The sequence below is a fragment of the Rhinoraja longicauda genome, chromosome 36, assembly GCF_053455715.1.
Source record: "Rhinoraja longicauda isolate Sanriku21f chromosome 36, sRhiLon1.1, whole genome shotgun sequence".
In the NCBI taxonomy this organism is placed as follows: domain Eukaryota; kingdom Metazoa; phylum Chordata; class Chondrichthyes; order Rajiformes; family Arhynchobatidae; genus Rhinoraja; species Rhinoraja longicauda.
In genome coordinates, this window is record NC_135988.1 from 18,560,812 (window position 1) to 18,577,263 (window position 16,452).

The following is a 16,452-nucleotide window of genomic DNA, read 5'->3' on the forward strand; positions in this document are numbered from 1 at the left end:
CTGACCTGCTGAGTTACTCCAACATTTTGTGATACCCACAATATGAATTATCTTCGAATGCAGAAAAATGCTTTAAAGATCATTTGGTCGACAGCAACACGATGAAGGCATTTAAAATGTGAATGAAATACAAAGTGCTGGAGTAACTCAGCGGGTCAGGCAGCATCTGTGGAGAAGATGGATAGGTGACGTTTCACAGAGTGCTGGAGTAACTCAGCGGGTCAGGCAGCATCTGTGGAGAACATGGTTAGGTGACGTTTCACAGAGCGCTGGAGTAACTCAGCGGGTCAGGCAGCATCTGTGGAGAACATGGATAGGTGACGTTTCACAGAGTGCTGGAGTAACTCAGCGGGTCAGGCAGCACCTCTGGAGAGAAGGAATGGGTGACATTTCGGGTCGAGTCCCTTCTTCAGACTGATGCCCCTCTAAACCTATCCTATCCATGTACCTGCCTAACTGTTTCTTAAACATTGTGATAGTCCCTGCCTCAACTACCTCCACTGGCAGCTCGGTCCATACACCCACCACCCTTTGTGTAAAAACAAGTTGCCCCTCGGGTTCCTACTAAATCTTTTCCCCCTCACCTTAAACATACGTCCTCTGGTCCTCGATTCCCCTGGTCTCGGCAAAAGACTCTGTGCATCTACCTGATCTATTCCTCTCATGATTTTGTACACCTACATAAGATCCCCCCTCATCCTCCTGCGCTCCAAGGAATGAAGTCTTAGTTTGCCCAACCTCTCCCTATAGCTCATACCCTCTAGTCCTGGCAACATCCTCGTAAATCTTCTCTGCAGCCTTTCCAGCTTGATGGCATCTTTCCTACAATGTGTGTGTGTGTGTGTGTACTGTTACTTGTATTTTGCTGCTGGAAGTAAGAATATCATTGTTCTGTTGTCGAAGATAGACACAAAATGCTGGAGTAACTCAGCGGGACAGGCAGCATCTCTGGAGAGAAGGAATGGGTGACGTTTCAGGTCAAGACCCTTCTTCAGACTAAAGAAGGTTCTCAGTCTGAGTAGGTGATAATTGGGATCTGAGTGTCTGAAAGTCAATAGGCAAGTATAGCAGGCAAAGAAAATAGCGGGGGGATGGCGTAACCTTTTGAGGTCACGTGGGGCGCGGGGCGGTGACGTCACCCTTTGAGGTCACGTATTTGGGAGTGAGGAAGTTGGCAACCCTACCAATACGGGACAAGGGCGGTCCCGTACGGGACAAGGGCGGTCCCGTACGGGACAAACCAATTTAGCCCAAACTACGGGATGTCCGCCTCATCTCCCATTTCTGGAATGATGAGCCAGTCGGGATTGTTAATGCTGCATGTTCCACCACAAGTGCTGCCCGACCTGCACGGCCCTACAGTGGGCCAGAGACACTCTGACCCACTGATTGCTACCAGCATCTCCAACCTCCAGACTGGATGACCTTGCTTCTCTCCAGCTAGGGGTTGCCAACTTCCTCACTCCCAAATACGGGACAAGGTGACGTCACCGCCCCGAGCCCCACGTGACCTCACCCGGCCAGCGGCCACGTGACAATTTATATTTATACCAAACCAATTAACCCTACAAACCTGTACGTCTTTGGAGTTTAGTTTAGTTTAGTTTAGTTTAGAGATACAGCAAGGAAACAGGCCCTTTTGGCCCACCGGGTCCGTGCTGACCAGCGATCCCTGCACACTAACACTATTCCCCACACACTAGGGACAATTTACACTTATACCAAACCAATTAACCTACAAACCTGTACATCTTTGGAGTGTGGGAGGAAACAGAGGATCTCAGAGAAAACCCACGCAGGTCACGGGGAGAACGTACAAACTCCGTACAGACAGCACCCGTAGTCAGGATCGAACCCGGGTCTACCAGCAACTCTACCACTGCGCCACCGTGCCGGACAATGTTAGATCTTTCACATCTTAGGCATGGCCTGAAGCCAACAAAAGGCTTCTGAAGTAGAGTAAGAATCAGGCGAGCTGTTCACAGCAAGATCTCACACACTGCAAGATGGTAACCTGGAGTCGCAGATAGACAGTTAGCCATAGCTTTGGCATGTTGCCATTCCATCAGACAGGGAATTGAGTCCCGCCATCTCCCCTGACATCAGTCTGAAGAAGGGTCTCGACCCGAAATGTCACCCATTCCTTCTCTCCCGAGATGCTGCCTGTCCCGCTGAGTTACTCCAGCATTTTGTAATACAAATAACCATATCAGAATAGTGTTGCTGGAATTCACATCTCGACAAACTACCTCACGTCAGTCTGTCGAAGGGTCTCGACCCGAAACGTCACCCATTCCTTCTCTCCCGAGATGCTGCCTGACCCAGGCGCTGAGTTACTCCAGCATTGTGTGTCTGCCAGTGGAGGTGGTTGAGGCAGGGACTATCCCAGCATTTAAGTCTATTCCTCCAATTCCGCATTGCCACGTGAGTCAGCATTAGCAGGACCGAGCCCCGAAAACCATTGGGGAATTATCTGCATGCGATTCTGATGATCCGGCATTACTTGAAACAATTAAACACTCGTGTAAAGATTTTTATGGACAATAATTCTCATGGTAAAGAGGCTAAAAATATAATTCATTACAGCTGGCCTCGAGAAGGGATCTTTGAAAGAGGTTTCTGGCACAGATGTAGCATGGCTTTAATATCCCATCCTAATGGCACAGGTATACGTAGCCTCAGCTCCACAAATATCGCTGCAATCTCTTTTACCTTCAACTGAAGGGGAGTCTCAGTTTTGTTGTTGTTTAGAGTTACAATCTCATAGATAGACAATTTCACATGTTAGAGGAGTAGAATTAGGCCATTCGGCCCATTGAGTCTACTCCGCCATTCAATCATGGCTGATCTATCTCTCCCTCCTAATCCCATGTTCCTGCCTTCTCCCCATAACCCTTGACACCCGTTCTAATCAAGAATTTGTCTATCTCTACCTTAAAGATATCCACTGACTTGGCGTCCACAGCCCTCTGTGGCAATGAGTTCCACAGATTAACTACCCTCTGACTAAAGAAAAGAGCGCCCTTTAATCCACAGGATATGACCTCTGGTCCAAGACTCTCCCACCAGTGGAATCATCCTTTCCACATCCACTCTATCTATGCCTTTCATTATTCTATATTCTGTGATAAGACAGTGGCAGATGTGAACTGTGAGGAAGATGCTATGAGGTTGCAGGGTGACTTGGACAGGTTGTGTGAGTGGGCGAATGCATGGCAGATGCAGTTTAATGTGGATAAGTGTGAGGTTATCCACTTTAGTGGTAAGAATAGGATGGCAGATTATTATCTGAATGGTGTCAAGTTAGGAAAAGGGGACGTACAACGAGATCTGGGTGTCCTCGTGCATCAGTCACTAAAAGGAAGCATGCAGGTACAGCAGGCAGTGAAGAAAGCCAATGGAATGTTGGCCTTCATAACAAGAGGAGTTGAGTATAGGAGCAAAGAGGTCCTTCTGCAGTTGTACAGAGCCCTAGTGAGACCGCACCTGGAGTACTGTGTGCAGTTTTGGTCTCCAAATTTGAGGAAGGATATTCTTGCTATTGAGGGCATGCAGCGTAGGTTTACTAGGTTAATTCCCGGAATGGCGGGACTGTCATATGTTGAAAGACTGGAGCGACTTGGCTTGTACACACTGGAATTTAGAAGGATGAGAGGGAATCTTATCGAAACATATAAGATTATTAAGGGGTTGGACGCGTTAGAGGCAGGAAACACGTTCCCAATGTTGGGGGAGTCCAGAACAAGGGGCCACAGTTTAAGAATAAGGGGTAGGCCATTTAGAACGGAGACGAGGAAAAACCTTTTCAGTCAGAGAGTTGTGAATCTGTGGAATTCTCTGCCTCAGAAGGCAGTAGAGGCCAATTCTCTGAATGCATTCAAGAGAGAGCTAGATAGAGCTCTTAAGGATAGCGGAGTCAGGGGGTATGGGGAGAAGGCAGGACCCGCTGAGTTACTCCAGCACTCTGTGAAACGTCACCTATCCATGTTCTCCACAGATGCTGCCTGACCCGCTGAGTTACTCCAGCACTCTGTGAAACGTCACCTATCCATGTTATCCACAGATGCTGCCTGACTCGCTGAGTTACTCCAGCACTCTGTGAAACGTCACCTATCCATGTTCTCCACAGATGCTGCCTGACCCGCTGAGTTACTCCAGCACTCAGTGTCTATTTTCTTTGCCATTTTGCAGAATAGCATTTTCCAGAAAACAGTTTGTGAAAATGTGACCCGCAGTTGTAAGATAAACCATGAGCATGAACATTTTGTGTTTACAGGAGTGTCCCAGTGGAATGGTGGACGAGGAAACTTTTAAATCAATTTATTCACAGTTTTTCCCTCAGGGAGGTAAGAGATTTAACTATCTCCTAGACACATAATAATAAGGGTTGTGCTTTTACAGCACGTCGTTGTCTCAATGTGCCTCTACACTGTTCGTTAGAGTGCTTGTGAATGTTGGCATGTCAGTAATGGATGGATTGCCAATGGATTTGATTACACTCACACCCACCCACTCAGTTAGATAACTCACACCGCAGTCAGTTATAAGTCAATGGAGCAGAATTAGGTCATTCGGCCCATCGCGTCTACTCTGCTATTCAATCATGGCTGATCTATCTCTCCCTCCTAACCCCATTCTCCTGCCTTCTCCCCATAATCCCTGGCACCCGTACAAATCAAGAATCTATCTATCTCTGCCTTAAAAATATCCATTGGCGGCCTCCACCGCCTTCTGTGGCAAGGAATTTTACAGATTCATCACCCTCTGACACAAGAAATTCCTCCTCATCTCCTTCTTAAAGGAACGTCGTTTAATTCTGAGGCTGTGCCCTTTAGTCCTGGATTCTCCCACTAGTGGAAACATCCTCTCCACATCCACTCTGTCCAGGTTTTTCACTATTTGGTAAGTTTCAATGAGGTCCCCCCTCATCCTTCTAAACTCCAGCGAGTACAGGCCCAGTGCTGACAAACGCTCAGCTTAGGTTAACCCAGTCATTCCTGGGATGTTCTTGTTGCTGGTCAGGATTATCCTGAAATCGTTCCTTTTCTCGTTGCAGATGTTACAACGTATGCACACTTCCTGTTTAACGCATTCGACACAGACAACAGTGGAGCGATACGATTTGAGGTGAAACATGATTTGGGAAAGACTAATACCTCTGAAGGTTGGGATAAGTACAAAAACACATTTCTAAAGAAGCCTACCTGACCTCGGGTGACCTTAGAACACTTCCCAGTCGTAGAGCATAGAACAGTACAGCACAGGAACAGGCCCTTCGGCCCGCAATGTCCGTGCTGAACATGATGCCAAATTAAACCGATCACCTCTCTCTGCCCGTGATCCATATCCCTCCATTCCCAGCATATCCACATGCCCATCTAAAAGTCTCTCACTCCACCTCTACCTTGTATCTGCCACCACAAAGCTTTTCACTGTACCTCGGTATAAGTGACATTAAAACATTGTGTGTCTTGTTGCTTTGAAGAACAGGTTTGTAGGTTAATTACGTAAAAACTGTCCCTAGTGGGTGTAGGATAGTGTTAGTGTGCGGGGATCGCTGGTCGGCGCGGGCCCAGTGGGCCGAAAGGCCTGTTTCCGCGCTGTATCTCTAAACTAAATCTAAACTAAACTAAACTCATTTTTTCAATGTACTCTTTTGGCAAGAAGGTCACTTCAAATATTCACCTGTCTAATAAGGGAAGGAAGGACAATTCATCGTAGATTTATGCTTTAAAAATAAATCATTTGAAAGAAGGTGAGAAATCGGGAAAAAAAGCCCAATATAAATAAAATAAATAAAATAATATGAATCAATATAGGTAAATAAATAGGGACTGTAATGGTTGGGTAGCATGTTGGTGCAGCACTTAATGCCACTGCCTCACGGCGCCAGTGACACTGGTTCAGTCCTGCCCTTGGGTGCTGACTGTGTGGAGTTTGTACGTTCTCCCTGTGACCACGTGGGTTTCCTCCTGGGGTTCCGGTTTCCTCCCACAATATGAGCTGATTGGTTAATTGGCTTCTTAATGTGGAAAGCAGGAAACGTTTCAGAGAGGAGTTAAAGGGCGTGTGTGGAGAGTGATTTGCAGGAATACCGGGGGAACGGGACTGATAGGAATGTTCTATCGGGGGCCGACATGCACCCGATGGGACGAGTGGCCTTTTTCCGTGCTGCGATGAGTAAGGTAGTCAGGTGCAGCTTTTGACAGATCAATCACTTTCCCCTCAACTCTCTCCTACCTCTCAGGATTTTGTTATCGGCCTGTCTGTATTACTGCGGGGAACGGTGAACGAGAAGCTCATCTGGGCCTTTAACCTGTACGACATCAACAAGGATGGCTACGTGACGAAGGAGGTAGGCCCAACATCCCCTGCTGCCCACAGAGGAGATTAGTGTGCAAAATTAGAGCACATGGTATTGGGGGTAGGGCACTGACATGGATAGAACATTGGTTGACAGACAGAAAGCAAAGAGTGGGGATAAATGGGTCCCTTTCAGAATGGCAGGCAGTAACTAGTGGGGTACCGCAAGGCTCGGTGCTGGGACCGCAGCTATTTACAATATACATTAATGACTTGGATGAAGGGATTAAAAGTACCATTAGCAAATTTGCAGATGATACAAAGCTGGGTGGTAGTGTGAACTGTGAGGAAGATGCTATGAGGTTGCAAGGTGAATTGGACAGGTTGTGTGAGTGGGCAGATGCATGGCAGATGCAGTTTAATGTGGATAAGTGTGAGGTTATCCACTTTGGTGGTAAGAATAGGAAGGCAGAGTATTATCTGAATGGTGTCAAGTTAGGAAAAGGGGACGTACAATGAGATCTGGGTGTCCTAGTGCATCAGTCACTGAAAGGAAGCATGCAGGTACAGCAGGCAGTGAAGAAAGCCAATGGAATGTTGGCCTTCATAACAGGAGGAGTTGAGTATAGGAGCAAAGAGGTCCTTCTGCAGTTGTACAGGGCTCTATTGAGACCGCACCTGGAGTACTGTGTGCAGTTTTGGTCTCCAAATTTGAGGAAGGATAATCTTGCTATTGAGGGTGTGCAGCGTAGGTTTACTAGGTTAATTCCCGGAATGGCGGGACTGTCATATGTTGAAAGACTGGAACGACCAGGCTTGTATATACTGGAATTTAGAAGGATGAGAGGAGATCTTATTGAAACGTATAAGATTATTAAGGGGTTGGACACGTTAGAGGCAGGAAACATGTTCCCAATGTTGGGGGAGTCCAGAACCAGGGGCCACAGTTTAAGAATAAGGGGTAGGCCATTTAGAACTGAGATGAGGAAAAACTTTTTCAGTCAGAGAGTGGTGAATCTGTGGAATTCTCTGCCTCAGAAGGCAGTGGAGGCCAATTCTCTGAATGCATTCAAGAGAGAGCTGGATAGAGCTCTTAAGGATAGCGGAGTCAGGGGGTATGGGGAGAAGGCAGGAACGGGGTACTGATTGAGAATGATCAGCCATGATCACATTGAATAGCGGTGCTGGCTCGAAGGGCCGAATGGCCTCCTCCTGCACCTATTGTCTATTGTCCTGCATGGAATGACTGTGGCTGAGACACTGAGCGCTGGAGGAACACAGTGCGTCAGGCAGCCTCTGGGGAGGGAATGGACTAGCAACGTTACCGGTTGGGACCACACTTCACAATGTCTGATGTATTTATTGGAATATCTCTCATGTCACTGAAGAGGCATGAGAGGTATTCTTGGAAGAGTGGTCATTGGAAGTGTCAGACCTAGTAAAGTACATCAGACCTCAGTCTAATGAAGACTCTCCACCCGATACGTCACCGATTCCTTTTCTCCAGAGACGCTGCCTGACCCGCTGAGTTGCTCCAGCATTTTGTGTCTATCTTAAGTGCATTTACAATCCTAGCAGAGGCCTTCAGTTGACGCTGGAGTCATCGAGTCACACAGCACAGAAACAGCACAGGAACAGGCCCATTGGCCCAACTTGCCCACACCAACCAACATGTCCCAACATTTCAGGACGAGATTCTTCTTCCGTCTCAACCCAAAATGTCTCCCATTCCTTCTCTCCAGAAATGCTACTTGTCCCGCTGAGTTACTCCAGCACTTTGTGTCTATCTTCGGTGTAAACCAGCATTTGCAGTTCATTTCTCCACCCATCGCTTGCAAGGTTTTGTCTTAATTCAACCTCACTTTCAGCTTTCTCCCCTCACTATAATCCGTTTGAAGAAAAGCCCTATCCCAAAACGTGTTCTCCACAGATGCTGCCTGACCCGCTGAGTTACTCCAGCACTCTGTGAAACGTCACCTATCCATGTTCTCCACAGATGCTGCCTGACCCACTGAGTTACTCCAGCACTCTGTGAAACGTCACCTATCCATGTTCTCCACAGATGCTGCCTGACCCGCTGAGTTACTCCAGCACTCTGTGAAACGTCACCTATCCATGTTCTCCACAGATGCTGCCTGTCCCGCTGAGTTACTCCAGCCCTTTGGGTCTTTTTAATAGTTGGATTAACCAGCATGGTGTCTATATATCTACCTCCACTCAGAGCCCTTGTACAACACCCATCAAAAATTAGCACAGAAAGATTTTGTCTACTGCCTCACAGCACCAGAGACCCGGGTTTGATTTTGACCACAGATGCTGTCTGTACGGAGTTTGTACATTCTCTCTGTGACAGCGTGGGTTTTCTCTTGGAGCTCCGGTTTCCTCCCACACTCCAAAGACGTGCAGGTCTGTAGGTTAATTGGCTTCTGTAAATTGCCCCTAGTATGTAGGATGAAACTAGTGTACTGTTGGCTGGTCAGTGTGGGCTCGGTGCTTCCATGTTGTATCTCATCTAAACTATTGCAAGACCAGGCACAAAGACATATGTTTAGTTTAGTTTAGGAATACAGCATGGAAACAGGCCCTTCAGCCCATCGAGTCCACGCTGACCGGCGATCACCCGTTCACACACTAGTTCTACGTTATCCCACTTTCTCATCCACTCCCTACACACTGGGGGCCATTTACAGAGGGACAATTAACCTACAAACCTGCACGTCTTTGGGGTGTGGGAGGAAACCGGAGCACCCGGAGGAAACCCACGCAGGTCACGGGGAGAACGTGCAAACTCCACACAGACAGCAGCTGAGGTAAGAATCCAAACTGGATCTCTGGTGCTGTGAGACAGCAGTTCTACCTGCTACACCACTGTGAGATTGATGCGTGCTTTAAAGGCAAGCATGAAGAGTTCAAGAAGACAGACACAGAGTGCTGGAGTAACTCAGCGGGTCAGGCAGCATCTGTGGAGAACATGGATAGGTGACGTTTCTCAGAGTGCTGGAGTAACTCAGCGGGTCAGGCAGCATCTGTGGAGAACATGGATAGGTGACGTTTCACAGAGTGCTGGAGTAACTCAGCGGGTCGGGCAGCATCTTTGGAGAACATGGATAGGTGACGTTTCACAGAGTGCTGGAGTAACTCAGCGGGTCAGGCAGCATCTGTGGAGAGAAGGAATGGCTGACGTTTTTGGGTCGAGACCCTCCTTCAGGCTGAGAGTGGGGGGAGAGGGAGACAGAGATATGGAAGGGTAAGGCCTGAGGTGTGGAAGGGTAAATGTTTATGAAGTACTTTGCCTGATTCAGCTTGCAGATGTGATTGGGCCTGATGTCACGGTTCCTCCTCTTCTACTTTCAGGAGATGTTGGCAATTATGCATTCGATCTACGACATGTTGGGCCGATACACCTACCCTGCCCTGCACTCAGATACCCCTTTTGAACACATGGAGAGGTTCTTCCAGGTACGGTGGAGAGCTGGAGATAGGGTCGCCAACTGTCCCGTATTAGCCGGGACATCCCGTATTTTGGGCTAAATTAGTCTGTCCCGTACCGGACCGCCCTTGTCCCGTATTAGTAGGGTTGCCAACTTCCTCACTCCCAAATAAGGGACAAAGGGTGACGGCACGGCCCCGCGCCCCACGTGACCTCACCCAGCCAGCGGCCACGTGGCCGCTAGCTGGGTGAGGTCACGTGGGGCGCGGGGCGGTGACGTCACCTTGTCCCATATTTGGGAGTGAGGACGATGACAAGCAGAGGTCTTTGTGTGAGTGGGTGCCGATCAATGGCGAAAGGGGTGATGGCTCAGATGGGAATGGGATAATGCAGGGGTGAACGTTGAAATGGGGAATGGGAGAGGCTGATGGAAACCTGGGAAGAGTGGCCACGGTGGCTCAGCGGTAGAGTTGCTGCCTCACAGTGCTTGCAGCAGCAGAGACCCAGGTTCCATCCCGACCACGGGGGCTTGGAGTTTGTACGTTCTCCCCATGACCCGCGTGGGTTTTTCCGAGATCATTGGTTTCCTCCCACACTCCAAAAGCGTACAGGTTTGTAGGTTAATTGGCTTGGTGTATGTGTAAATTGTCCCGAGTGTGTGTAGGATAGTGTTAGTGTGCGGGGATCGCTGGTGGGTGTGGGACTCGGTGGGCCGAAGGCTGTTGTACAGGGCCTTGGTGAGACCGCACCTGGAGTATTGTGTACAGTTTTGGTCTCCTAATCCGAAGAAAGACGTTCTTGCCTTAGAGGGAGTACAGAGAAGGTTCACCAGATTGATCCCTGGGATGGCAGGACTTTCATATGAAGAAAGACTGGATAGACTCGGCTTGTATTCGCTGGAATTTAGAAGACTGAGGGGGGATCTTATGGAAACATATAAAATTCTTAAGGGGTTGGAGAGACTAGATGCGGGAAGATTGTTCCCGATGTTGGGGAAGTCCAGAACCAGGGGTCACAGCTTAAGGATAAGGGGGAAGTCTTTTAGGACCAAGATGAGAAAACATTTCTTCACACAGAGAGTGGTGAGTCTGGAATTCTCTGCCACAGAAGGTAGTTGAGACCAGTTCATTGGCTATATTTAAGAGGGAGTTAGATGTGGCCCTTGTGCCTAAAGGGATCAGGGGGTATGGAGAGAAGGCAGGTACTGGTTACTGAGCTGGATGATCAGCCATGATCATATTGAATGGCGGTGTTGGCTCGAAGGGCCGAATGGCCTACTCCTGCACCTATTTTCTATGTTTCTATGTTTCCGTGCTGTATCTCTAAACCAAACTAAACCAAACTAAACTAAACTAAACTAATTCCAATCACAGAAGGATGTTGGTTTTGTTTACTTTATTGTTTCGTGGACTGAGGTACAGCAAAAAGCTTTCTTGTTGCATGCTTGGTGTGTTTGTTTAGATTAGTTTATTGTCTCGTGTAGTGAGATACAAAGAAAAGCTTTTTTGTTGCTCACTATTGAGTCTGTGGAAAGACTGTACACGATTACAATCAAACCATCGACAGAGCACAGATATAGGATAAAGGGAATCACTCTCAGTGTAGGATAAAGTCCAGTAAAGTCCGATTAAAGATAGTCCGAGGGTCTCCAATGAGGTAGATGGGAGGTCAGGACCGCTCTCTAGTTGGTATGGGGACGGTTCAGACGCCTGATAACAGCCGGGAAGAAACTGCCCCTGAATCTGGAGGTGTGCGTTATCACACTTCTGTACCTCTTGCCTGATGGGAGAGGGGAGAAGAGGGAGTGACCGGGGTGAGACTGGTCCTTGATGATGCTGCTGGCCTTGCCGAGGCAGCGTGAGGTGCAGGGGTGGGTGGGAGGGTGGTTGGTTTGTGTGATGGTCTGGGCTGCTGGCCTTGCCGAGGCAGCGTGAGGTGTAGATGGAGTTGGTGGGAGGGAGGTTGGTTTGTGTGATGGTCTGGGCTACTGGCCTTGCCGAGGCAGCGTGAGGTGTAGATGGAGTTGGTGGGAGGGAGGTTGGTTTGTGTGATGGTCTGGGCTACTGGCCTTGCCGAGGCAGCGTGAGGTGTAGGGGTGGGTGGGAGGGAGGTTGGTTTGTGTGATGGTCTGGGCTACTGGCCTTGCCGAGGCATCGTGAGGTGTAGGGGTGGGTGGGAGGGAGGTTGGTTAAGGTTAGCTCAGGAATGTGGTGTTGGTGTTGTATGTTGGATGGTAACTCAGGAAACTCCTCTGTATTTAATTCCCTCAGAAGATGGACAGAAACCGTGATGGTGTGGTGACGATTGATGAGTTCCTGGAGAGCTGTCATACGGTGAGGAACACATGCGTCCTCCAGCTCCTGGGGTCTGTAGATGGCTCCACGTTCTCACAAGGCTGCTCTGCCCATCCACCTCACTTCCAAAATCCAGGAATTCCTCTTGGCAGCAGGAGGTCACACAAGATTAGTGTTGCCAACTGTCCCGTATTAGCCGGGACATCCCGTACTTTGGGCTAAATTGTAGGGGACCGCCCTTGTCCCGTATTAGGCCCCGCAGGCCACTGTCGGCCGGGACAGTGTAGGCTAATGGAGTATGTTCGCCTAACGGAGGTTGTGTAGCAACCCGCCTCCCGGCCCGGGCGGCCGCCATTGATGGAGCGGGACCACGTGGCCACTGGTGGGGTGAGGTCATGTGAGGCGCTGGGCGATGACGTCACCTTGTCCCGTATTTGGGAGTGAGATAATTGGCACCCCTATACAAGATAGAACAGAGAACATAACACAGTACAGCACGGGAATCGGCCCTTCGGCCCACAACGTCTGTGCTGAACATGATGCCAAGACCAGCTCGAACCTGCCTACACGTGATCCATATTCCTCCATCTCCTGCATATCCGTGTGTGCATCTAGAAGTCTTGCAAACACCACTATTGTATCTGCCTCCACCACCACCCCTGGCAGCACATTGTGCGGCACGGTGGCGCAGCGGTAGAGTTGCTGCCTTACAGCGAATGCAGCGCCGGAGACCCAGGTTCGATCCTCACTACGGGCGCCGTCTGTACGTAGTTTGTACGTTCTCCCCGTGACCTGCGCGGGTTTTCTCCGAGATCTTCGGTTTCCCCCCACACTCCAAAGACCAAAGATGTACAGGTTTGTAGGTTAATTGGCTGGGCAAATGTAAAAAAATTGTTCCTAGTGTGTGTAGGATAGTGTTAGTGTGCGTGGGTCGCTGGGCGGCGCGGGCACGGACCCGGTGGTGGGCCGAAGGGCCTGTGTCTGCACTGTATCTCTAAATCTAAAAAAAAATAAAAATCTAAATCACACAGTCGGCAGCCTCTGTGTAAAGAAAAACGCACATCTCCTGTAAACTCTCCCCCACTCACCTTAAAGCTCTGGCCTCTGGTAGGGGAAGGAGGTGCTGAGTGAGAACTTACCCCGTGAACTCAAGTTCAGCTTGTTAACGGACAGCGAAAAGAGAAGTAATCCCAATACTCTACCCCCACCCCCCCCCCCCCCCCCCCCACACACTCACTCCCCCACACACACTCCCTTCCCACACACACTGCCCCCCCACACACTCCCCCACACACACTGCCCCCCCACACACACTGCCCCCCCACACACACTCCCCCCCACACACACACTCCCCCCCACACACTCCCCCACACACACACACACACACTCCCCCCCACACACACACATTCCCCCCCACACACACACACACTCCCCCCCACACTCCCCCACACACACACACACACCCCACACACACACTCCCCCCCACACACACACACTCCCCCCCCACACACACTCCTCCCCACACACACACACACTCCCCCCCCACACACACTCCCCCACACACACACACACTCCCCCACACACACACACACTCCCCCCCACATACACACACTCCCCCTCCACACACACTCCCCCCCCACACACTCCCCCCCACACACACTCCCCCCCACACACACACTCCCCCCCCCCACACACACTCCCCCCCACATACACACACTCCCCCCACACACACCCCCCCCCACACACACACACTCCCCCACACACACACACTCCCCCCCACATACACACACTCCCCCTCCACACACACTCCCCTCCACACACTCCCCCCCACACACACTCCCCCCCACACACACACACTCCCCCCCCCACACACACTCCCCCCCACATACACACACTCCCCCCCACACACACTCCCCCCCACACACACACACCCCCCCCACACACACACCCCCCCCACACACTCCCCCCCACACACATTCCCCCCCCCACACACACACCCCCCCCACACACTCCCCCCCCCACACACTCCCCCCCACACACTCCCCCCCCCCCACACACGCTCCCCCCCCCCCCCCCCACACTCCCCTCCCTATCCAAATACAACCCTGAAGATAGACACAAAATGCTGGAGTAACTCAGCGGGACAGGCAGCGGATGGGTGGCGTTTCGGGTCAAGACCCTTTTTCAGACTGACCCGAAATGTCACCCATTCTTTTTCCCCAGATATGCTGCCTGACCCGCTGTGTTACTCCAGCATTTTGTGTCTTTCTTCAGTGTAAACCAGCATCTGTAGTTCCTTCCAACACCTCTATTTTCTGACCCTTTGCCAATTCTGTATTCATTCTGTCACCCCTAATCATAGAGCTAGCTGTCTGGCTATAATCAACCATGATCACATTGAATGGTGGTGCTGGCTCGAAGGGCCGAATGGCCTATTCCTGCACCTATTGTCTATTGGCACAGAAACAGGCCCTTCGGCCCACCCTGTCCACACTGACCAAGTTGGCATTCCGGCCTGCATTTGGCCCATCTCCATCTCAACCCTTCCTATCCTTGTGTTATCGGTCCAAATGTCTTTTAAAAGCCGGCCGTAATTGTATCCGCCTTCAATAGCTTCCTCTGTCAGCTCGTTCCAGGTACAGACTGCCCTCTGAGATAGATCTTGTGAGCGTCGGTTCTGCTAATACTTCTGCCCTCCTCTCTCCTGCAGGATGAGAATATCATGCAATCTATGCAGCTCTTTGAGAACGTTATTTAGAAGCATCTCACCCTCTACTGAGTTGGGACAACGCAGGCAGGAACCCTATATCTATGTGTTTTTTACACACGCTGTAATCCCGAGGATCACCAAGAATGCTCCTTCCTTGACAAAAACTATTTTAAAAACGGTTCAATTAACAACGAGGAATAATTGTTCCTTTGCATCGTGACTTTTCTCGACGAGGTCTGACTGAGCAAGGACTGGTCCTCCGGTGTAGAAGATATTTTTTCCAATGGAAATAATGTTATTCCGTCCAACATCCTGAATCTGACAGATTCCAACGTTCTCTGGACCTTAAAGGAATGGACTGGAATGGAATGGACTAAAGGGCGCTGACCGCCTTTCACTGCCCTTGAGGATTCCAGGCAAACGAGGATTGAGACACGGAGCCTTCACTAAAAGCTGCAACCGACTGGAAGCTCGTGCAAGCGCAGACTGGTGAAGCACTGAGCCAACAAACTGGAAATTAGTGATGCACTGAAGCAACTTAAAGCCCCACCGTGGGCGGCACAGCGGGTAGAGCCGTCGCCTCACGGTGACGGAGATCCGGGTTCGATCCTGACGTTGGATGCTGTCTGTCTGGAGTTTGCACGCTCTCCATGTGACCGCGCAGGTTACCTCCCGCATCCCAAAGACGAGCGGGTTTGTAGGTTCATTGGCCGTCTGTAAATTGTCCATGGTGTGTGGGGAGAGGATGCAGCAAAAGTGGGATGACATAGAACTAGTGTGAACGGGTGATCAACGGTCCACATGGAATCGATGGGCTGAAGGGCCTGTTTGCAGGTTCATTCATTTTAATATTCACTTCTGTATGTTGTGAGCCCTCTGGTCTCTCACCTCCCCCCCCCCCCCCCCCCCCCCCCTCCACCCTCTGTCCTCTGTCACGAACAGTCATCAAAGCCATCCACAAATTAACATCTTTGGGCGGCACGGTGTCGCAGCGGGTAGAGCTGCTGCCTTACAGCGCCAGAGACCCAGGTTCGATCCTGACCTTGGATGCTGTCTGTCTGGAGATTGCACGTTCTCCCTGTGACCACGTGGGCTTCGTCCGGGCGCTCCGGTTTCCTCCCACATCCCAAAGACGTGTGGGTTTGTAGGTTAATTGGCCCTCTGTGAATGGCCCCCAGTGTGTAGGGAGTGGATGAGAAAGTGGGATAAGATAGAACCAGCGACCGATGGTCAGCGTGGACTCGGTGGGCCGAAGGGCCGGTCTCTACGCTGCATCTTTCAATCAAGTTGAAGCACATGACATCAAAAAGACATTAAAAGCCTGGATAAAAGTTGACTCAAGGAGACACAATGGAGAACAGGTGATGATCATTTTTCAGACTGGAGGAAGGTGAATTGGTCGGCGTGGACTCGGTGGGCCGAAGGGCCTCTTTCCATGCTGTCTCTCTAAACTAAACTAAGACTAAACTAAGACTCTATTCCTTCAGTTTGAAAGGCTGACTAATTGCCTCCTGTTTCATGCCACACATTATATGAAGCAATAATCTATCTGAAGGAAAAAAGTCAAAAGATAACTTTCAGAGCACAATTTCCAGTAGGTGATTTTATTTGCATTTTATTTTAAATCGTGATTAAAGGCATTGACACAGCCTCAGGATTCAGCGCCACATTGTGGATGGGCAGGCGTGTGAAGGCTGGGTTTGTAAAGTACCGTG

General features: G+C 50.0%; 1 protein-coding gene across 1 annotated transcript in view; it reads left to right on the forward strand.

The window, feature by feature from the left end:
• Positions 1 to 15,493, forward strand: part of LOC144610178 (calsenilin-like) — a 32,650-nt gene extending 17,157 nt beyond the window's left edge. Inside the window, exons 3-8 of the mRNA XM_078428731.1 lie at positions 4,277 to 4,346; positions 5,057 to 5,127; positions 6,248 to 6,355; positions 9,658 to 9,762; positions 12,004 to 12,066; positions 14,738 to 15,493. Of these exons, the coding sequence (XP_078284857.1) occupies positions 4,277 to 4,346; positions 5,057 to 5,127; positions 6,248 to 6,355; positions 9,658 to 9,762; positions 12,004 to 12,066; positions 14,738 to 14,785 (465 nt within the window). The 3' untranslated portion in view covers positions 14,786 to 15,493. The remainder of the gene's footprint in view (positions 1 to 4,276; positions 4,347 to 5,056; positions 5,128 to 6,247; positions 6,356 to 9,657; positions 9,763 to 12,003; positions 12,067 to 14,737) is intronic.
• Positions 15,494 to 16,452: the final 959 nt, after the last annotated feature.